This window comes from Sinocyclocheilus grahami, unplaced genomic scaffold, assembly GCF_001515645.1.
Source record: "Sinocyclocheilus grahami isolate Dianchi unplaced genomic scaffold, SAMN03320097.WGS_v1.1 scaffold71.1, whole genome shotgun sequence".
NCBI lineage: Eukaryota > Metazoa > Chordata > Actinopteri > Cypriniformes > Cyprinidae > Sinocyclocheilus > Sinocyclocheilus grahami.
The window spans coordinates 1,347,726-1,371,222 of NW_015505250.1; the positions used below are offsets into that span (position 1 = coordinate 1,347,726).

At 37.6% G+C, this 23,497-nt stretch overlaps 1 protein-coding gene across 1 annotated transcript in view; it reads left to right on the top strand.

Annotated features, from left to right (window-relative positions):
* LOC107585524 (O-acetyl-ADP-ribose deacetylase MACROD2-like) overlaps positions 1-23,497 on the top strand; it is a 570,464-nt gene that overhangs the window by 539,167 nt on the left and 7,800 nt on the right. Inside the window, exons 11-12 of the mRNA XM_016272570.1 lie at positions 16,039-16,083; positions 19,145-19,198. Of these exons, the coding sequence (XP_016128056.1) occupies positions 16,039-16,083; positions 19,145-19,198 (99 nt within the window). The remainder of the gene's footprint in view (positions 1-16,038; positions 16,084-19,144; positions 19,199-23,497) is intronic.

Genomic DNA, 23,497 nt, shown 5'->3' on the forward strand with positions numbered 1-23,497 from the left:
TCTGAAAGTCTGTTCTTTGTCTCCTAGGTGGGGGAGTCAATCCAAAGAGCTTGTGATTGCTATCACTGGTTACCATGTGATGGTCACGCCGTGCATCTCTTTTGACCATTAATCTTAATTACTTGCCCCAAAATTTACAATCTCCTTGGAATTGTCAATAAGTGTTCTTTTGTTTAAATGCTGTGAGCTACACAAAGCTGCTAGTTGGTTCAGGTTTTTTTCAGACTGGCTAGTGCTAGGGTCTGATTTATGAACATCCTGTGTCTTGGGCCTCGTTGGAATTTGGGCTCCTCGTGTTTCAACTGTTCTTTATCAAATCTTACATTGTCTGATTCGGTCTGATATCCTACAAGTACTAGTATAAATTATTTTGGTACAAAATGCTTTATCATAAATTTGAAGGGACCATATTATATATATTTTGCAGTATGTGAGGGCTTTTTTCGCTTTTTAGCAAAAAAAAGCAGGAGCTACACAGAAAATAGTGAATGAGTTTTTTGATGCATCATGCAAAGTTTTTATTGGCTGTGCTTCAAAAGGTCAGTGGCAAATGTGACGTAGACATGAGTCATGTAAAAGGGTCTTTATAATGTTAATACAATAATAATTTAATAATAATATATAATAATTTAAATTATTATTAATAATATAATATTATAAATAAAGTTTAAGAATTAGTAAGTATTGAAAGTGTGCTAAAGTTGGTTACTAATTTTTGATATATCAAATAACTGTTGATATGCAAACATGAGCAGTGAAAGGGCTGCACAATTTGGGGATTTTTATTTTTTTTCTGATCAACGTAAACTCAGCACACCTGAAACGATGATAGGTGCATGGGAACAAAATCAAACAAACCGTTGAATCAAAAATTAGTAACCAACCCACACACTATCAATAATTACTCATTTTTAACCTTTATATATCACACGCAATGAATATATAATAATTTAAATTATTATTAATAATATAATATTATAAATAAAGTTTAAGAATTAGTAAGTATTGAAAGTGTGCTAAAGTTGGTTACTAATTTTTGATATATCAAATAACTGTTGATATGCAAACATGAGCAGTGAAAGGGCTGCACAATTTGGGGATTTTTATTTTTTTTCTGATCAACGTAAACTCAGCACACCTGAAACGATGATAGGTGCATGGGAACAAAATCAAACAAACCGTTGAATCAAAAATTAGTAACCAACCCACACACTATCAATAATTACTAATTCTTAACCTTTATATATCACACGCAATATTTCGGTCCACCGACCATCATCAGGCAAATGTATAGAATTAAATATCACGTGTGCTTCAACCCATTTTGTATACCTTATTCGATGCCCATGTGGACTTTGTTATGTGGGGAAAACATCTTGACAATTAAAACAAAGGATCAGTGAACACAAGAGCTCTATTAGGAGAAAAGATGTCATATCCAGTTGCTGCACATTTCATTTCTTTTAATCATGATGTGTCTGCTCTACGTTTCTTGGGAATTAAAAAGGTGTCTGTCATACCAAGAGGTGGTGATATCGATACCCTTTTATTAAGATGAGAACTGTTCTGGATTGTAACATTACAAACTTTATCACCCTTAGGGTTAAATGATGAGGCATTATTCAATATAATGTTGGAAACTGGGTTTGCTGTATATCTAAGTGTCAGTTTGATTAAAAACAAGGGGATGATATTAAAACCTTGTTAAGATGTGCGTTTTCTGATAACCTATTGTGATTTTATAAACAATTATTTTGGCATGTGTGAATAATTATATATTTTTCATTGGGGATGTTGTAAAGTGTCTTCTATTGTATACTTGAGCCATTAGTATCTATTACGTATATGTGTTTGTGATTAGTCCACATATGATTGTCTATTATACTCATTGGTTGGGAGAGTATATGATTATGTCGTGTTTTTAATTCTATACATTTGCCTGATGAAGGTCGGTGGACCGAAACGTTGCTCGTGATTAATACAGTTTAAGAATTAGCAAGTATTGATAGTGTGCGGGTTCGTTACTTATTTTTGATTCAACAATTTTTTTCTGATAAAAATTACCATTGTGGTTTAAAAAATAAAAGCTCCAGGTTGTATTATTATTATTATTATTAATTTAAAAAATATATTATTATTGTAATATTTCACTGTACAATAAAAAAAATAGTTTTAAGAAAAATAAAATAATAATAATGTTATTTCCAAGTTAAACTTTTAATATAATATTTATGGCTGTCTTAATTTCTTAATTTTCAAAACACTGAACCATTAAGCTTGTATTTTGGTGGAAAACCACAGAGAGCACTAAAATCTTCTGTTTGGTTAACAACAGCTGATTTATAAGAACTTCTGATTACAAGTCACAACATGTGCAGAGATGAGTTTGTATGCATGCCGGTACAGAACACAATGTTGTGCTTTACTTTTGATTAATCATGCAGTTCAACATTACAACCCTTTCCTGTTTCTTATTTTGAATAAATGGTGTGGTTAGGAAACTTTTCCTTACATGCTCTTTTGACTTTCATGTACTGCTTTCTATTATATGACCTCTTTAAAAGGAATCTCAATAGTAATGCTACAATGTAAAGAGTAATTCATAAAGTCTGGGCTTTTAAAGAGTTTGAGAGGTCAAGTTAATAGTTTCAAAGTCACACAAATGGTTTTATCATTAAAACGCGGGTCGAGGAGGCAGAGAAAAACACTGATTAATAAACAGAGAGAGTGGTCTGACAGGGTCGGAGGTCAGCGTTGCAGAGAAAGGGTCATCTGCAGTAATTGCAAACATTTAGCGTGTTTCGTGATCGTGAGTCTTGAATTTTATTTCAACATTGTTCTTTTTACCATTAAGCTCTCTTATCCACCACAGAAATAGTTTTTCTCATTTTCAATCAAACTTGAATGTAATTAAAGTAGTTGTTCGTCTTATTCTGTATTTTATACAGTATTTAAATAGCTTATTCCGCAACGGTATCTGTTTTTGATGGGAGAACCGTTTTGAGTGACATATGGAGTTATTATCTGTAGTGAAGCATGCTCGTCTTTCTCACTGTTCAGCAAGCAACATCATTTGTGTTTTCTTGGCTACATCATTAGCATGTTTCTCTGACTGCATATTAGATATTGATTGACGCAGGAGGAGCGGGTAAGGAGAGAACATTCCAGAAGAGCGAAATTATCATGAGGATGGTATATTGGGGCGAATCGTTGTGGAGTGAGGGTTGAAGTGCTTTTTAGAGAGAGAAAGACAATATGACTGAATTAGCTCTGCTGGTGTCCCTGATAGCGCCGGTTGTAAAATGTGCGAAAATAACAAGGGCCTGACAGCTCGATCCCAACACCTCATCATCATCATCATCACCATGGGAAACCTGTGTGCCAAGAGCTGCGGAAGAGACGTGCTCATTTTAACTGAGCTTTAAGGCTGCACTCACATCTTGCACTGCGGCTACTCTCTGGCATGCCGCATACAATTACTCCCTCTCTCTCTTTCTCACCTCACTTACTCATGTATTCATGCAAGCCCTCGTCTACTTTTGCGTCTATACAACTGGAAAGAAAAATTGTCTTTGTCCTGCTTGCTAAACAAGAGGGAAGTTACTGTGGTATTGTCACTTTGCAAAACAGTTTGCCATGTATTCTTCTGAATGCTTTTGTTTGTGTGTACCTGTTGGGTTTGTATGTTCTTTTAATCTCTTCCTATGCAGCCTTAAAAATGTCTGATTGACGCAGGAGGAGCGGGTAAGGAGAGAACATTCCAGAAGAGCGAAATTATCATGAGGATGGTATATTGGGGCGAATCGTTGTGGAGTGAGGGTTGAAGTGCTTTTTAGAGAGAGAAAGACAATATGACTGAATTAGCTCTGCTGGTGTCCCTGATAGCGCCGGTTGTAAAATGTGCGAAAATAACAAGGGCCTGACAGCTCGATCCCAACACCTCATCATCATCATCATCACCATGGGAAACCTGTGTGCCAAGAGCTGCGGAAGAGACGTGCTCATTTTAACTGAGCTTTAAGGCTGCACTCACATCTTGCACTGCGGCTACTCTCTGGCATGCCGCATACAATTACTCCCTCTCTCTCTTTCTCACCTCACTTACTCATGTATTCATGCAAGCCCTCGTCTACTTTTGCGTCTATACAACTGGAAAGAAAAATTGTCTTTGTCCTGCTTGCTAAACAACACTGTGGTATTGTCACTTTGCAAAACAGTTTGCCATGTATTCTTCTGAATGCTTTTGTTTGTGTGTACCTGTTGGGTTTGTATGTTCTTTTAATCTCTTCCTGTGCAGCCTTAAAAATGTCTGACAACTGGCAAATAGAAAGGCATAGTGCCGGGACAAGCAAACAGGACATTTGTATATGGCAAATTGTCTCGTCAGTGTATGCCTCCCAACCAGCTGTAATGTGCAACACAAGTATTTTAAAGCCTTATTTTTTTTTGCATTATATTGTTATATATTTATCTCCAAGAAATACCATTCAGAAACTCTGAAAGTAGGTTAAGAGTAGGCAGTAAAAATAAGTTACAGGATTAACACAATTTTTTTTTTTTTAAAGTCATCGTTTTTATAAGATATTCTGAATATTGTTTTAATGATTTTTGTTTTAAATGTTTAGATGGTTTAGTTTTCCATACAATGAAAGTCAGTAGTGTCCACACAATGGTGTCCAATGTTTTGACTTTTTCAAAAACCTCTTCTTCAAAATATCTTACTTTGTGTTACGCAAAAGAAAGTCATACAGTCAGAAAGACCTAGATATAGTTAGTTGGTTTATTCTTATCCAGAGATCTTAATATGACTGCAGTAGACAGGGCCTCCAGACTAACATTGGCACCAGCGCCACTAAGTTCTGCAGATGGTGGCGCCAGGAGCAGATTTGGTAGCGCTGGGGGTGGTGTGTGGGAGTATTAAAATATAGATAATGTAATCTTAAAATTACTATTGTTTTGCAATAATAAGTGCAGTTACTAATAATATTATGTTAATTTCTTGTTTATTTTTCTTTTGGTTATTGTTTATACAGATTTGACAGTAAAGCACTAAGCTTGAGTTAAGATGCATACAAAATGTACTTTTATTAACAACAGTAACAGGTGCCAAATCAAATTTTTATATAGAAAATGTATACATTCCACTCTTTCCATTCCAGTCCATTCTTATTAAATGTACCATTATTCTTCAAGTATATGGAACTGACCAACTTCAGTGATTATGTGCGATTTAGTAGCAAATTGAAGAAAAGTTTGTTTTTCAAGGCACTTTGTGACTTTTCTTACTTCATACACAACATTTTTTTTTAATTCTGACAAAATCTGATTTCTTGATGATTTCATATTTTATAATAGTGATTTTATAATTTCAAAATATACAGAAAAAGTGCTCCTCTGCTGCCGTCTACTGGTTATTATTGTGATCTGATGTATTTTTTAAATTTTTTTATTTTACGTAAGTGTTTGTTTACCACAAAGTATATTTTGGTCATCCCATTAAAAATAACATTCAAACTGGATCATTTTAGAGCTTTAAAGTGCTGGAAATAGTTGTGTGAAATGCTTGAAAGTCATTGAAAAGTGCTTGAATTTCTCTCTCAAACCACAACACCATGCTTACAGTTAGCGTTACCGCTTCTGGTTTCCTGACCTATGTCAGTGCTGTTTATAACAGAGAATTCTATGCAGAATTTGAATGATTTTCACTAGATCTCGCAGCAACCTTATCATTGTGCGACAAATTCAAACGCCTCTCACTGGATCTCGCAGCACTGTTGCATCTGTGCAGTAACAGTGTCGCGAAATCAACTTTGGCTCCCGAGTAAAGCTGTTCTGAGCTCGGATAAATTGATAAAAAGCTGATAAACGGTCAGCGCTGCGCAGCTGAAACGTAGCACGTTTTAGTTTTGCTTTCGTTTCGTTTGCCGTTTGATGTTTCTCAAATGCAACAGAAATGGCAGCACTAATGAGTTGGACAAATGACAAGTTAGTCGCACCAAACATTCCAGAAGAGCGAAATTATCATGAGGATGGTATATTGGGGCGAATCGTTGTGGAGTGAGGGTTGAAGTGCTTTTTAGAGAGAGAAAGACAATATGACTGAATTAGCTCTGCTGGTGTCCCTGATAGCGCCGGTTGTAAAATGTGCGAAAATAACAAGGGCCTGACAGCTCGATCCCAACACCTCATCATCATCATCATCACCATGGGAAACCTGTGTGCCAAGAGCTGCGGAAGAGACGTGCTCATTTTAACTGAGCTTTAAGGCTGCACTCACATCTTGCACTGCGGCTACTCTCTGGCATGCCGCATACAATTACTCCCTCTCTCTCTTTCTCACCTCACTTACTCATGTATTCATGCAAGCCCTCGTCTACTTTTGCGTCTATACAACTGGAAAGAAAAATTGTCTTTGTCCTGCTTGCTAAACAACACTGTGGTATTGTCACTTTGCAAAACAGTTTGCCATGTATTCTTCTGAATGCTTTTGTTTGTGTGTACCTGTTGGGTTTGTATGTTCTTTTAATCTCTTCCTATGCAGCCTTAAAAATGTCTGACAACTGGCAAATAGAAAGGCATAGTGCCGGGACAAGCAAACAGGACATTTGTATATGGCAAATTGTCTCGTCAGTGTATGCCTCCCAACCAGCTGTAATGTGCAACACAAGTATTTTAAAGCCTTATTTTTTTTTGCATTATATTGTTATATATTTATCTCCAAGAAATACCATTCAGAAACTCTGAAAGTAGGTTAAGAGTAGGCAGTAAAAATAAGTTACAGGATTAACACAATTTTTTTTTTTTTAAAGTCATCGTTTTTATAAGATATTCTGAATATTGTTTTAATGATTTTTGTTTTAAATGTTTAGATGGTTTAGTTTTCCATACAATGAAAGTCAGTAGTGTCCACACAATGGTGTCCAATGTTTTGACTTTTTCAAAAACCTCTTCTTCAAAATATCTTACTTTGTGTTACGCAAAAGAAAGTCATACAGTCAGAAAGACCTAGATATAGTTAGTTGGTTTATTCTTATCCAGAGATCTTAATATGACTGCAGTAGACAGGGCCTCCAGACTAACATTGGCACCAGCGCCACTAAGTTCTACAGATGGTGGCGCCAGGAGCAGATTTGGTAGCGCTGGGGGTGGTGTGCGGGAGTATTAAAATATAGATAATGTAATCTTAAAATTACTATTGTTTTGCAATAATAAGTGCAGTTACTAATAATATTATGTTAATTTCTTGTTTATTTTTCTTTTGGTTATTGTTTATACAGATTTGACAGTAAAGCACTAAGCTTGAGTTAAGATGCATACAAAATGTACTTTTATTAACAACAGTAACAGGTGCCAAATCAAATTTTTATATAGAAAATGTATACATTCCACTCTTTCCATTCCAGTCCATTCTTATTAAATGTACCATTATTCTTCAAGTATATGGAACTGACCAACTTCAGTGATTATGTGCGATTTAGTAGCAAATTGAAGAAAAGTTTGTTTTTCAAGGCACTTTGTGACTTTTCTTACTTCATACACAACATTTTTTTTTAATTCTGACAAAATCTGATTTCTTGATGATTTCATATTTTATAATAGTGATTTTATAATTTCAAAATATACAGAAAAAGTGCTCCTCTGCTGCCGTCTACTGGTTATTATTGTGATCTGATGTATTTTTTAAATTTTTTTATTTTACGTAAGTGTTTGTTTACCACAAAGTATATTTTGGTCATCCCATTAAAAATAACATTCAAACTGGATCATTTTAGAGCTTTAAAGTGCTGGAAATAGTTGTGTGAAATGCTTGAAAGTCATTGAAAAGTGCTTGAATTTCTCTCTCAAACCACAACACCATGCTTACAGTTAGCGTTACCGCTTCTGGTTTCCTGACCTATGTCAGTGCTGTTTATAACAGAGAATTCTATGCAGAATTTGAATGATTTTCACTAGATCTCGCAGCAACCTTATCATTGTGCGACAAATTCAAACGCCTCTCACTGGATCTCGCAGCACTGTTGCATCTGTGCAGTAACAGTGTCGCGAAATCAACTTTGGCTCCCGAGTAAAGCTGTTCTGAGCTCGGATAAATTGATAAAAAGCTGATAAACGGTCAGCGCTGCGCAGCTGAAACGTAGCACGTTTTAGTTTTGCTTTTGTTTCGTTTGCCGTTTGATGTTTCTCAAATGCAACAGAAATGGCGGCGCTTATGAGTTGGACAACGCTGTGGTCGCGCCAGTGCGACCGCTCACAAAAATTAGTCGCACCGCAAAATGCGACTATTTGGTCGCGTTCTGGAGCCCTGGTAGAGTATTATATTTATAGTGCCTGCTAACACAAGCATCTCTATTACTCATACACAGGGCTGGGGCTCTTCAGAACCCCTCTTTCTGGTGTATAACTTGCACATTTGTGCTATGAATATGAATTATTCCTTAAACTGTTTTGTGGTTTGTGGCAGTGGGTAAATCTTCTTTAGAAAATCTATCTTTATCACTTTGCTTGCTTGTTCCTCATAAATAACACCCAATTTGCTGTTCATTTCTTTAGCACACACTTGATTCTATTGTCTGTTAAAGGGGTCATATGATGCGATTTCAATTTTTCCTTTCTCTTTGGAGTGTTACAAGTTCTTGGTGCATAAAGAAGATCTGTAAAGTTGCAAAGACTAAAGTCTCAAATCCAAAGAGATATTCTTTATAAAAGTTAAGAGTCAGCCACACCTACCTAAAACGTCTCGTTCTAACACGCCCCCACATATCTACGTCGCCATCTGGGAAGATTTGCATAACGCCGCCCAAATATTCACGCAAAGAAAGAAGGCGTAAGTTTTATTCTTGCTGTAGTATTGTTGTTGCCGCCGCCATGTCGTGAAGGCGCTGTGTGATTCGTTGTGAAAGCGAAACTACTTCGTTTGGCCTTCCAAAAGAGGACGATATCTGCTTCGTCATGTCTGGAGCTGATCCATGCTGGTTACTGAGGAAATACAACAACTTTGCGCTGTGGATCACCGGATCGGCTTTCACCGCGGATCAAGCGGAGTCCAGCCCGGGTTCGTCACATGTGGTTGCCTCTGCTCACTCAAGGCCACGGTGTGTGAAGCTGTGTTTCGTTGTGTTAAACCGCATAAACACATTTCATTACACCAAATGCACAAAATAATGTTCTTTTTAGCAACATCATATGACCCCTTTAATATATATTTAAAGACATGACAGACAAAGAGGTGAATGTATGAGATTATGTTGGGGACAATGAAGCTCAATTTCAGCCTGCACTACATATGATGATGTTTCTGGAAGCTCTTTTCTTTACGTTTGTCCATTCATTTTCCCTCTGTGGTCTCAGATGAGAAGAAACAATACCAGATTTTGCTCATCTGTTCTCCAACTTCATGCAGTAGTTTTAATTCAGTACTTTTTGTTAGTTGGGGTTATCACCCACTTCTGTCATCCAGTCACACAGATTCTTTCTGATAGCACATGGCTCTGTATCCTTCTGTCTCCATCTTTACCATCTTAGACATATCAACTTGAATTAAATTTAATTAAAGGGGACCTATTATGCCCCTTTTTACAAGATGTAATATAAGTCTCAGGTGTCTCCAGAATGTGTCAGTGAAGTTTCCGCTCAAAATGCCCCACAGATCAGTTATTATACCATTTTGAAAATGCCCATTTTGGAAGCAAAAACACAGTTTTCTTGCCTGTATCTTTTATTACAAATGAGCTGCTGCTCCCCGCCCCCTTATCCAGAACAGGACTGTGCCTTTTCTGCTCGTAAACACCTGTTTGGTTTTGATGATCATGTCTATCGCGCTGAAAATGTGTTGGTATGCGTTTTAAAGCCATTTCAGTTTAATTTTCTGATATACGGTTTTCTGAGAACACACATCCAAACATCCACACGGCATGTGAGTATCAAACTAAAGCCTCGTTCAAACTGTCAGCCCGATATTTGTGCTAATCCGATTGAAATCCGATCATATTTAGATAGTCTGAATGGCAACGAACTACATGAAATCCAATTTTTGGAAATCCGTTTCAAGCTACATTCATATATGGTTTGAAATCCTATTCAAATAGAATTTCTGGAAATGCGTTTCAGTCTGACCATTCGGATCGGATTTTGCGTAGCTTTTTCACGTTCTCACGCCACATAAAAAGTAAACGCATCAGACGGTGTTTATAGAAAACATGCTGAACTTCATTGCAGAAACAAGGTTGTGTTGTTGCAAATAGCAAGTCAAGCAGAAAATGACAATATACTGCTACACACCTCTTCGAGTCTTGAGGGGTCTATGTAAATAGGGCAGTGTCCGCCAACAGTTGTGGGCAGGGTCTGTACAAAAAGACGTCACTTTGTACAGAATCTGCAAACACTGCTTATGACCTGGCCTCCTCAGATTCTCACAGATGCCTTTATATTCTAGATTTTCTCCATCTTGACCCCTAAATGGTAAAACACAATGAATTGTTTTGCTTAGTTTTGGTGTGAACGTTTAGTGCAAGCTGTGTTGGTGAAGCTACTTTAAAAATGTACCTTTCCAAGCTACTCATTTAAATTAGTTTAACAACTAATAGCTTGACAACATTTAAATGCATTGAAGCTATTTAAGGGGCTAGTCTTGTATATGAAATGCTTGTGTCCTTTACGCTTTTGTGCATGTTCCTCATTCACACTCGCATCCCCAATACCCCAAAGTCGCCCACTCCTCCCACCACAGACACCCTCCAAGACATGCTTCTGCTTAGAAGAGAAATGTCTTTGAAGTCCTGTCAGTTTCCGAGACAGCGCAGTCGCCCTGTCAACTCCACTTAGCTGCGATCCCATCCCTAGCATCCCACTGTTATCCTCCCTCAAGAGCCTCAATGCCCAAGAGAGCAGTCTGAGGTCCATTATGTGGGAGTTAGTGGATTCGGGCCTGCAAGATGATTCTGAAGAATATCCGACACTTATGTAAGCGAGGACAGCGCACGTTACTGCCTGCTGTACTGTTACAGTAATTTATGAGTCAGTGAAGGAACCATGAAGAATACATTTGTTAGAGAATGAGGAGGAATCAGAGCTTTGAGACGGTGTGCCATCTCCGTTTCATTATTATGACAAGATGGGTTATGATTGTTTCAATGAAGCAGTTTACATCTCAGGCAAAATTTATTTAATGTTCTCTGTCTCTCTTTCACAGTGTTTCAATGTCCTATACTGATATGATAAATAAGTAGATATATAAAGTATAAAGAATTGTGAGAAATGTGTGAAATATGATGATAGAGTGGCTTCAAAAAGTGAGGTATAAAAGCAGAAAGATTTAATTATATACATAACAAAGACATCTCAAACAATGTCATCTTTGCATTAAAAATTACATAACTGAGCGAATGACACTTAATGGCAGTTGTCATGAACATGCATAAAAAAACCTTCATATTCATGACATGTCATGTCATAATTATGTAGGTGTCATGTCATGATTATGAAGGTGTCATGTCAGTCTTATGCACACCCCTTCAAGTAAAGTGTATCCCATATTTGTGTGTGTGTGCGTAAACATAGACATACAGATGATGGATGGATAGACCGACAGAAAGATAGATGAATAGACAGACAGAAAGATAGATAGAAAATATAATTTTATCAGTGTGTTGTTTATCAGTATTTTGTCAGATCTCATTACATTTTTTACTTTCGGTCAGGAAATGAAGCTCTGTTTCTCTCTCTTTGTCTCTCAATCTCTTTCTCACGCTCTCACTCACTCTTGGTCCACCAGCCACATCCATATTTACATGGTGTTTCTATGCCGTGTTCTCAAGCGACAGCTCCCCCCTGCTATCTTTAATGGAGGCTTTCCTCTCCCAATGTTAGTGTGTCAGAAAGCCTATCATTCGTAAAGCCGGGTGTTTGCGGTGAGACGATGGTCGTCTGCTGCAAGTCGACGGGGCCTTCTGGACCCCCGAAAGAGTTGAAAATGAAGGCTGCGCACGCAACGTCCTCAGTCTCCAGGGAACAAACGTTGAGTGTGTTACGGTGCATTAATATCATCAAACACACCATGGGAATTTTTTGAAGTGCCACCATGTGTGGGGCTTTACGTAGCTAGGAATACAGCCATTATGCTAGTGGTGTGGAGCTAGCAGCGATTTAGCTGTGTGTTACTTTCAAATCATTTACTTACGCAGCTTTTCTAACGCCATACTGTAAAATGAAATATTTCCATGCAGCAGTTGAATTTGATCGTGAGAAAAACTTTGATGTGTTTCTTGTGCGTTGTATTTTAATTTTTTTCGTGTGGGGCTTTACGTAGCTAAATATACAGCCATTATGCTAGTGGTGTGGAGCTAGCAGCGATTTAGCTGTGTTACTTTCAAATCATTTACTTACGCAGCTTTTCTAACGCCATACTGTAAAATGAAATATTTCCATGCAGCAGTTGAATTTGATCGTGAGAAAAACTTTGATGTGTTTCTTGTGCGTTGTATTTTAATTTTTTTCATGGCTATGTAGCATTACATCCTCTCAATTATTATTATTATTATTCTTTTGCTTTTTCTTCAGCCTGGAATTTTAATCCAATTGGAGAAAATGGTGGGTGGTGAGCTGGTTTTCGTCGCACCCCAGTGCTCTAATTGATTGATTAAAGTAATTGATTGGTTTGGGAGGCCCAGCAACTGATTAAAATGCTTTCAGACATGAGCAGATTGAAAGGCAGCATGTTCCAGCACACTCTCTGGCCCCCAGGGGCCCATGTCTGGCTCTCCTGGAGGAGCAGAGACAGTGGATGTACGTTGGTGTCTGTGTGCTTGCTGTCCATCTGGTCAGTGGAATTAGAAAGGTCTCTGGTTAGTTGTTCATTATTTAGACTATCTATTGCTTTAGCTCACATAATCATTGCAACATTTGTTTGATTTAAAAATTATCTATATGTCTGTCCATCCGTCCGTCCGTCCGTCCATCTGTCCATTTATCTGTCTGTCTGTCTGTCCATCCATCCGTCTGTCCAACTGTCTGTCTGTCTGTCTGTGTCTGTTTCTGTCCGTCCGTCCATCTATCAGTCTGTCTGTCTCTGTCCATCCATCCATCTGTCTGTCCAACTGTCTGTCTTTCTGTCTCTGTCCGTCTGTCCATCTATCAGTCTGTCTGTCTCTGTCCATCCATCCATCCGTCTGTCCAACTTTCTGTCAGTCTGTCTGTCTGTCTGTGTCCATCCATCCATCCATCTGTCCATCTGTTTATCTGTCTGTCCATCTAGCCATCCATCAATCTGTCCATTTATCTATCTGTCTGTCTTGTAATTTTTTTTAAATTGGTAATCAGTATTACAGCGGTGGAATGATATATAGTAATCAGCATTACAGTGGTGGAATGATACAGCAAGCACAATGTCTTGCTTTGTGCATTTAGAAGTGCAAAAAACAAAAATCATACAACAGCATAGCAGTGCATTACATTTACAGCACTTTCATTGTTATGTTGCATAATTAACTGGCAGATGCACAGAGGGCACTTGCTCTTTGCTGAAGGTTGTCCGAAGGGTTTTACTCCCTGTGTACTGTGACTCAGCATGTTATGATGTCACTGTTTTTCCCCTCTTTTCCCCAGATAAATGCATGCTTTGCTTTTATTCTGTGTTAAACAAAAGGAGAAACATGCCCCCACCATCCTAAGGGAGCTTTGACAGTCTTTCTCTCATGAACAGATGACAGGAGTGTTTTATCAAAGCAGGAGCTTTTGCTAGAGGCTCGATGTATGTGTGAACGTGTTTTTCTATGTGTGACCATGTGCCTGTCTGAGGATGACAGGCTGATGAGGCCTGAAAGAGGCTTAGAAAATGAAATAAAAAAGCTGTTTTTGAAGTCACCGTGATTTGCCATTCACAACCCATTCAACATATGTGATGTATTTCTGAGTGAAACACAATATATTCAATGAAAAACATGTATGGTGGACTTGATTTCATCTATTAGGAGTTCAACGGATTATAAAAAGTGGGGGTTATATACCAAAATTGAGCTAAAAGATTCCAAAAATGTCACTAATTTTAAAGGAAGAGCATTTTTTTTACAGAGACAAACTTTTTTTCTTCAGAATAAGATGCACTGATGAAATTGTTATCGCTTGTTCCTTGTCTTATTGAGAACAAAGTAAATAATTTTGATTTTTATGTTGACTTTATGGGGGAAAAAAACTTCTCTTTTAGCTAGAGTTTCTTTTAAACATTTAGTTTTTAGTAGAAGTCTGGGAGAAAAGATCTAATTATGAGTTAGCGGTGTATGAATTGGAACCTGTTTGGTTTGTGGTAATAGCTAACAGTTGTCAGGGATGGCTAACGAGCTGCAACCAGGCAGGGAACAGCCTTGGCTGCAGACACCGGGCTTCAGGTCCAGTAGGTTTGGCATCATACAAGAAGAGAAAAGAGACTCAAGCAGAAAAAGAGAGAGTCAAAATTCAGGGGACATATTGACTTCTTTGGCAAGAACTCTGAGCTGAGAGTGTAAAAAAAAGACGAAAAGAAGAAACAACAGAGTTAAACAGAGCAGTGGACCTGTGCAGGAGGGAATGAGAGCGAACAAGAACAAGAACAGAGGAGAGAATAAAAGAGAGCTGAGCGCTGGAGGAATGCTGATCTTTGCATATTTAGCTGGCAGATGGCTGAAATACAGGTATTTTTACCTACAGTCAGGTCAAGATCCTGTAGATCAGTGGTTCTCAGCAGTTGAGTCGGGACCCAGAAATGAGTCTCAGGACTTTTTGGATTAGAGATACATAAAATTATGTCTTTGAAAAGAGCTGGATGGACTACAACAGATTGCAAAGGTTTGATAGTCTACTATTTTAAAATTTTAGAAAAAAAAATGTATGAGTCTCCTAAAATGTAAAATACAGTATGTAAAATATATACATAAGAAAAAAATTCTTCAAAAACTTAAACTGTTGGAAAAATAGTTCACCATCATGACCCATCCCTTTAGGTTCCAAAAATGGGTCTCAGGTCTGTTTTGTGCACTTGCAGGAAAGAAACTGCTAAATGTAGGAATCAATAGTTAGGAAAGCAAAATAAATCAACTTTTAAAAAGGAAAGGGAAACATTTGTCATTTTTAGTTGTCATCAAAGGCTGAAAATCTGTATATGTTGTTGCAAACTCATTTGTGACTTGGTTGAAGCTAGTCAGATCCTTGAAGACTATAACAATTCAAAGTATAAAAAAAAAACTGAGCAACATAAAGCCACATCCACAACGGTGCCATTTGATTTGCAGAGGATATAATTTTAGTTTACTGAAATGCCTCATATTTATCTGTTTGGCCCAGATTTTGGAGAATAAAACTTTTGCTACATTTACAAAATTGTCAATTTTACTATTAATGTCATGTAAACATTTGTGTATATTAATGGGTCTATACAGTTCATTGTAGCATTGCAATATTATATTTTGAGGAGTTTCCTAATTTTGTAGTTTAAAACTTTTTGCTATTGTGATGGATTATGTCCAATGAAAAAAATGTGGGTTCTGAAGCAAAACCAGTTACGAACCACTGATATAGACATTGCGACTTCAACCTCAGCTGAAACAATTTCGGCGCTCCTCCAAATGCTGAATTTAATTGCTGCTTGGATCATATCAAATAGCATGATTGTCTTTCCACAGATGAGCATTTGATAGCAGCCTGAACTCAAATAATACATCAATCCAGATCAAACAGTCTGTGAGCTCTTGGCTTGTCTCAGCTCAGCTTTCATTAGAACTAACTGCCTGGGGGACTCAACAAACCACATATTTTCAATCCTTAGAGAAACCTTGGATTTAATGTAAAAATCAATGCTTGTTCTGCCTCTGTTTTGTGTTCAGCCCTGTTCTGAGGTCTTACAAAGGGGACATCTCTGTAAAAAGATGTGTTGTGTTCCTGCTTTGCTAAATTCTTGTTACACTACTAATAGGAATGAACCCACGGAAATCCACGCTCGCTGGGCTACTTTTTTGATCATGTCTAGCTTGTCGTCATAGCTTTTGACCTGATTTCTTTTCCTGTCTCTTGCAGATAATGACGACCATAAGAATGAAAAAGATGGCAGTATGGACCAAGGTGAGTGACAGTGGTTCCTAATGCAGTGTTCACATTTGCAAACAAAGATGGGAAATTATCACATCCAATATCCTGGAGCCCGACAAAGTTTAATCCACGACATCTGAATCGCTCTCTCCATGATTAATGGGGCCTTTTGTTGTGGATGGCAGCTCTACAATTGCCTATAAACAAGAAAACAAGAATCTACATTTTCTCTCTGAATGCCTGAAATAGTTTAGCTGGCGTTACCATGTGCAGCTTTGGTCTTTTGGCAAGTTAATTGAGATGAAGGTTGCCAGGTGTTGTGCTCTTACAGGCCTGAATTGTTTTGGACCATAGTCAGATTGATTGAAAGCTAATCAGACTCGCTCGCCATCTTGTCGGCAACGACACAATCAAACATTATTAAATGGGAATGCAATTTGCTTGGCCAACAGTGGTCCATTCAAATGCAAATCGCCTTACCTTCTTTGTTGAGTTTCAGAAAAGCGGAAAAGATTACAAGGCCTTCATCTGGAAGCCTCTTTAACTGTACATTAACAGGGACAAAAAGAGATAGAAAATAAAGGTGTTTCATTGTGACTAATGTGAGTTTGCTACAGGAGCTAAATAGACGGCGGCAGGTACAGCATTACAAATGATTCAGTGCAAAGCTAATTCACAGCGCTAGGCCCTTAAATCCGGCTTACATAGCCACAATGGTCCCAAACCCGCTTAAGCGACTGCCAAAAAGACAACTGAGCATCGTACAATGGTAATCTAATCTGGGTTTATCTCTAGGTTTAGGCTGGACTACAAAACCTGTACAGGTTGGATGATACCAGTCTCTGAGAAGGCTACACAAGAGTTTCAGTCAGATCACAGTAAAAAGTGTTGTTATTGTTAACTAAAGCTATTAAAAATGGCTTGTTAATTGAAATGAAACTGAAATAAAATGCATTAGATGAAAAACTTGAAGAAGACTTGAAAAACTTATCAATGTTGCCTTGTCAGTCAGATGAAATAAAACAAGTTTAAGTTGAAGTAAAATTACTATAACTAAAACTGAGAAAAGCTATATAGAAATATTTCTAAATATTTCTAAAATAAAAAATATAAGCTAATTTAAAATATTAATACATATTATAATAGATGACCTGAACCCAGGTCAAACATGTCTCCAGCAGCCACTTAAACTTCATGGAATTATGAGATGGACATTTTCTGGCAGGGTAACAAGGCCAGCATTGATGGTTTCCACAAAAGTTAGATGATTGAAAACACAGAGGGTGAAAGAGAAGGAGTGCTAAATGAAGCGTCTTAAAGGAGGAGAACATTTTCATACCTCAACGGCATGAAGAGAAAAAAGTATTCGCATGCTATGACTTTTACTACAAATGTGAGAAGCTGTTCACAGGACTCTAGCTGTAAGCCGAGACGCCCATCAAAATTGGATCCGATCCAGAACAAGCGTTTTTTCAGCACCCAACTTTGACTTTTTTATGGGCGCACTATAAACTGGTATTTTGGAGCAGTCCAACAAGCGTCTAATAGCCCTCTGAACTACTGTAAGTTCTTGTGTTGGGGCTTTGTGCGGTTGTGTTTACTTGTGCACAAAACCAGAGAGACCAATCACCTTTTCCATCTTTTGTGGACACTGTTAAACCTCATTGTAAACACTGCACCGAGATGACCCGACATGGCAACACCTATCAGGATTCTATCTTGTTCACAACACAACAAGTATCACGTCTGCACACACACACACACTGTAGCTCCCAGCACCCTGCTTTTCCTGCCCCAGCAGTTTCGGCTAGCTTAGCCTCAGTTTCATTCAGTGAATGTCTGACTGGCTGCCAAGCCCTGGCCTTTAGCAGCGCTTCACTTAGCCGGGGCTCTGATTCTCTCTCTTTTTCTCTGGAACCAATTCAAAGGCTCAAATGGTTGCCATTCTCACATGGAATTGAGGCTTTTTTCCCATTATCCCCCTGTATCAGCTCTCTCCTGCTCTCTATCAATCAATCCTTTTCTCTCCCTCTCTCTGTTTCAGCCTCTTGCTGTCTTTCACCGAAATCCCTTACGCTACACTTTTACAGGCCCCATTTTTTATCAGCTGCATTTTGCCGAGGCACACAAAAGCCCCTGTTGATGTAGAATCACCTGGTGCATGTATATGCACTCCAGCAAGACCTATGACACAATAGCAGGATATTCCTCCACTCATTTTACCCTTATCAGAGCTGTTCAGTATGGGCAATCTGTGCCTTGTAACCTTAGATTTTTAGTGAGCTGGCAGTTGCCCTTTTTTGGTTCTGAGATTAATAGAGAGCTTTTTTTATGCATATATAAAAGAGAACAACTATTTGTAACTATATATATATTTTTTATATATATATATATATATATATTTTTTTATGAATTTAATGCTGTTGAAAACAAGGTTATGAGGGATAGACCTAAAGTCTTTACAATGGCACACACCAGAGCGTGGGAGCGGAGTGGTAATATTTCCTTAAGAGCGCAGAGTGCCTTTCTGAAGATTGAGCAGGATCTGAGCGGGAATTGGTTCACGGTGAGCGTGAGCGGAATATTAACGGAGCGCTTGCTTGTGCGGTCAGAGCGACTGAGCGGAGCGCACGTCCATACACCGCTCCGCTTCGCTCACATGCTCTGGCACACACTGTATAAAGGTCCTAGATCAAGTCATTTTCGCCATTTTACAACTTTGTTTTATGGAGGTTTCTTTTGGAAACCTCCTTTCATCAGTTAAACAATCGCTATGTTTTTAAACAATAGTACAATCAATTGAATGTACAACCTCTTTCCCCCGTAGCCTCGTTTTTATTCCTGTCAAGAATTAAATATGACACTACACTGACTAAAATATGTTACACAAGACTTTCTGGTGGAAGTCCACCCATAACTGTTTTTCTTACTTTGTATTGTGCTTGCTAATTATTGCTAAGACTTATGGTTTGAGAGTTATTGATACTACTGTAAAATCATAATTAATAAAGCCATCCAGAACACATTTCTCAGAAAATGTAAAAATCTGTTTTTCTGATTAAAGTTCTCATGAGTGGTATGATTTTATTGACAGATGACACGCAGCCTGTGGGAGAAGAGGAAAAAAATGATGCTGCTGATAAAAAAGGTATGAGAGAATCTGTGTTCTTGTGAGTGCAAGTTCAACTGTCAAAGTCAGTATCACCTAGCATTCCCATCTTCCAAGCATTGTTGAGGGAATATCAAAGTAAGATGGAGTCTCTTCGGGACGTTCTGTCAGGGTGAGGAAACCTGTTTAAGGAGCCGTTAGACTTCGAATTCTGCCATTTCAGCCTCTTCGGTTGTGTAGCACTGAAACAATTACTTGCTTATCAATAAGATGGACTAAAGATAATTAAATTCATACACTGAAGGGCGGCAGCTGGCTATTAACGCCACAATTTCTCCATTTGTTTTAAAGCCAGAGGGTTGGAGATGGATGTTTTTTTTCTTTCTTTCTTTAATATTAAAGCAGGCAGCACTGATGTCTTTGGGGAAATTTCCCCAGGCTGGTATCTCTCTTTAATAATAATAAAGTCTTTTTTTTTTTTCAGTAAACTGATACTTTAGCAAACAGCAACCTACCAGATTTTGCCTTTCTAAACAACAAATATATTCCAGGACTACCCTTACAAACATTTGCCAAATCCTGCCAAATGTTGAACTACTATAAAATCAAGTCAATAGTGAACAATATAATTTTTAAAATATACAATTGTTTTTAATAATTTAACACTTTTTCTGGAAACTATATGGTTAACATGGTGTATTTTTGTTGGGGTACACTGTAAAAAAATTAATAAAAATCTATGAAAAAAAAAAAACTCCAGCTGTGGTTGGCAGAATTTTATTGTAAAAAAATAGGGTAGCAACATTTTAGGTTGTCAATTTAATTTAAATTTACAAGAAAAGGTGTTTTTTTAACTGATATAATCTCTAATCTAAAGTACTGAATTACTCAAGTATGTTTATAATACCTTTATAATATAATTGCTATTTATCAGCATGCTTAATTTTAGACTATAATCCAAGAATTTCGTTACAAACAGTAAACAATTAGGCCTACTAGAGAAATTTTATGTCGGAGCAGGATCTGAGCGGGAATTGGTTCACGGTGAGCGTGAGCGGAATATTAACGGAGCGCTTGCTTGTGCGGTCAGAGCGACTGAGCGGAGCGCACGTCCATACACCGCTCCGCTTCGCTCACATGCTCTGGCACACACTGTATAAAGGTCCTAGATCAAGTCATTTTCGCCATTTTACAACTTTGTTTTATGGAGGTTTCTTTTGGAAACCTCCTTTCATCAGTTAAACAATCGCTATGTTTTTAAACAATAGTACAATCAATTGAATGTACAACCTCTTTCCCCCGTAGCCTCGTTTTTATTCCTGTCAAGAATTAAATATGACACTACACTGACTAAAATATGTTACACAAGACTTTCTGGTGGAAGTCCACCCATAACTGTTTTTCTTACTTTGTATTGTGCTTGCTAATTATTGCTAAGACTTATGGTTTGAGATACTACTGTACTACTGTAAAATCATAATTAATAAAGCCATCCAGAACACATTTCTCAGAAAATGTAAAAATCTGTTTTTAGTTCTCATGTTCTCATGAGTGGTATGATTTTATTGACAGATGACACGCAGCCTGTGGGAGAAGAGGAAAAAAATGATGCTGCTGATAAAAAAGGTATGAGAGAATCTGTGTTCTTGTGAGTGCAAGTTCAACTGTCAAAGTCAGTATCACCTAGCATTCCCATCTTCCAAGCATTGTTGAGGGAATATCAAAGTAAGATGGAGTCTCTTCGGGACGTTCTGTCAGGGTGAGGAAACCTGTTTAAGGAGCCGTTAGACTTCGAATTCTGCCATTTCAGCCTCTTCGGTTGTGTAGCACTGAAACAATTACTTGCTTATCAATAAGATGGACTAAAGATAATTAAATTCATACACTGAAGGGCGGCAGCTGGCTATTAACGCCACAATTTCTCCATTTGTTTTAAAGCCAGAGGGTTGGAGATGGATGTTTTTTTTCTTTCTTTCTTTAATATTAAAGCAGGCAGCACTGATGTCTTTGGGGAAATTTCCCCAGGCTGGTATCTCTCTTTAATAATAATAAAGTCTTTTTTTTTTTTCAGTAAACTGATACTTTAGCAAACAGCAACCTACCAGATTTTGCCTTTCTAAACAACAAATATATTCCAGGACTACCCTTACAAACATTTGCCAAATCCTGCCAAATGTTGAACTACTATAAAATCAAGTCAATAGTGAACAATATAATTTTTAAAATATACAATTGTTTTTAATAATTTAACACTTTTTCTGGAAACTATATGGTTAACATGGTGTATTTTTGTTGGGGTACACTGTAAAAAAATTAATAAAAATCTATGAAAAAAAAAAAACTCCAGCTGTGGTTGGCAGAATTTTATTGTAAAAAAATAGGGTAGCAACATTTTAGGTTGTCAATTTAATTTAAATTTACAAGAAAAGGTGTTTTTTTAACTGATATAATCTCTAATCTAAAGTACTGAATTACTCAAGTATGTTTATAATACCTTTATAATACACCGACAACCACCACAAAACACAGGTGGTAATTGGAAAGCCACATGATGAAACAGTTCATCACAAATAGCTTTTCCATAAGCTGAGGTAAATAGTATACACAGGGTGCGATTTGTGATAAAAACAGAGGTGGGGATGCTTTTGAAAACTTTGTATAGGCGTATAAAACTCGCGGACACTGATCCAACTACCCGTCTTCTTAGTCATTAAATGTTTTTAATACGACGGAAACTGTATTTAATGTGATCAAAATTGAATAAAAAACATTGTAAGTTAGGCCTGTTAATTGTAATGGTCATTTCCACAGTTATTCAAACAACGAATAGATTATATAGAAAAAGTGAGCAAAGAACACGGCATCAACGGAGCTTTTTGAAACTCCGAATCAGTTAGTCGCAAAACGATTCACTGTTTCGAAATGCTCCAATTGGATTGCGTATCGCAAATCATTTGATTCAGCTCAGGACTTCAAAGCGCGTATCGCGATTCGCAAATCATTTGATTTAGACGTTGGAGCGGGTTCGTGGAATGTTTTTTATCCCCCCCATCCCCCCGGCAAATCGCACCCGGGCTACACATATAAAGAAGGTGCACACACACACTGAAAAAAATGGTGTGGAATTTTCACTCAGAAATTGCTAGTAACATTTACAAAGAAATAGCAAGTAACATTGAATTAAACATGAAATTTTGAAGTAGAAAATTTTAAATAGTATTTTCTTGTAAATCATTCTCCAGTAAACTTTAAGTGTTTTATTTATTTATTAATTTATTTTTGTGCAGTGTCATACACACAAAGACAAAACACCAGCACTAAAATAATATTCTGTAAACATTGATTTAACAGCATAGTATGTAATATGAAACCCTAATACATATAACTAATGACTAGAAAAAACTAAGAAGAAACAGTTATTTCAATGAAAAGTGAAGTGCCATGGGGTATCTATGGTTTTTAACTGTAAATTATAAGATGAATTGTTCTTTTTCACTTTACAGTCATCCAAAAACTATACATTTAAGAGTATTTAACTAAAATTACTTGAAATTTTTCAAATGACCTTTTTTTTACGGTGTCTAAACGATGTTCACAAATTCAGATTGTATTTTGTGTCACTGCCTCCATAACTTCTTGCATATCTAAAGTCTTAATGGGAACCAATCTAGTCACCAACACCCTTGTTTAGAGCCCCGCGTTTAACCTTCACAGGACAGTGTAAACATTAAAGCTAGCTCTGCAGAAGTTGAGCTCTACCAACAAACAACAGTGTTTGTTACGAGGCAGCGAGGAGCAGAACAAAGCGCGTTAAAGCAGCGCAGTGTATGATTTATCCACAGGTGTTAGCCACAGCCGTCGTCCTCTAGTGCTGTCACCAACATCAAATGAGCTAGCTCAGAGAACAAGGTACAGTGGCACATTAAATATGTTTTTGAAATCACTTTTTTGATTCATGGGAAATGAGCTTTGCCTGCACATTACCCTTGAGCCAGAGCTTGCAGCTAAGGCTCGCCTATTGGATTCCCGCCGGCCGCAACTTTGTTTTTCATGAACAGAGGAAGTTGATATACAGCCGTGGTGGGATATTGCTTTGTATTACACATTCACTACTCTCCCTGAGGGGATGCTCTCTAACTGAGGTTAGAGCAAGAGGGCCTTTTAGACAGTCTGCTAATGACAGAGAAGCATTAGTGCTGTTCTCCCTAAAGCAGCACTTCATACATTCACATGCTCAGGGGACAACTGGCCCCGAAAGCACTGATCTGGAACGCTCTCCGTGTTCCTCAACGGGTTACCTGTGAGGAGCGTAAAGGAAAACAATATCTTATTCCAGAT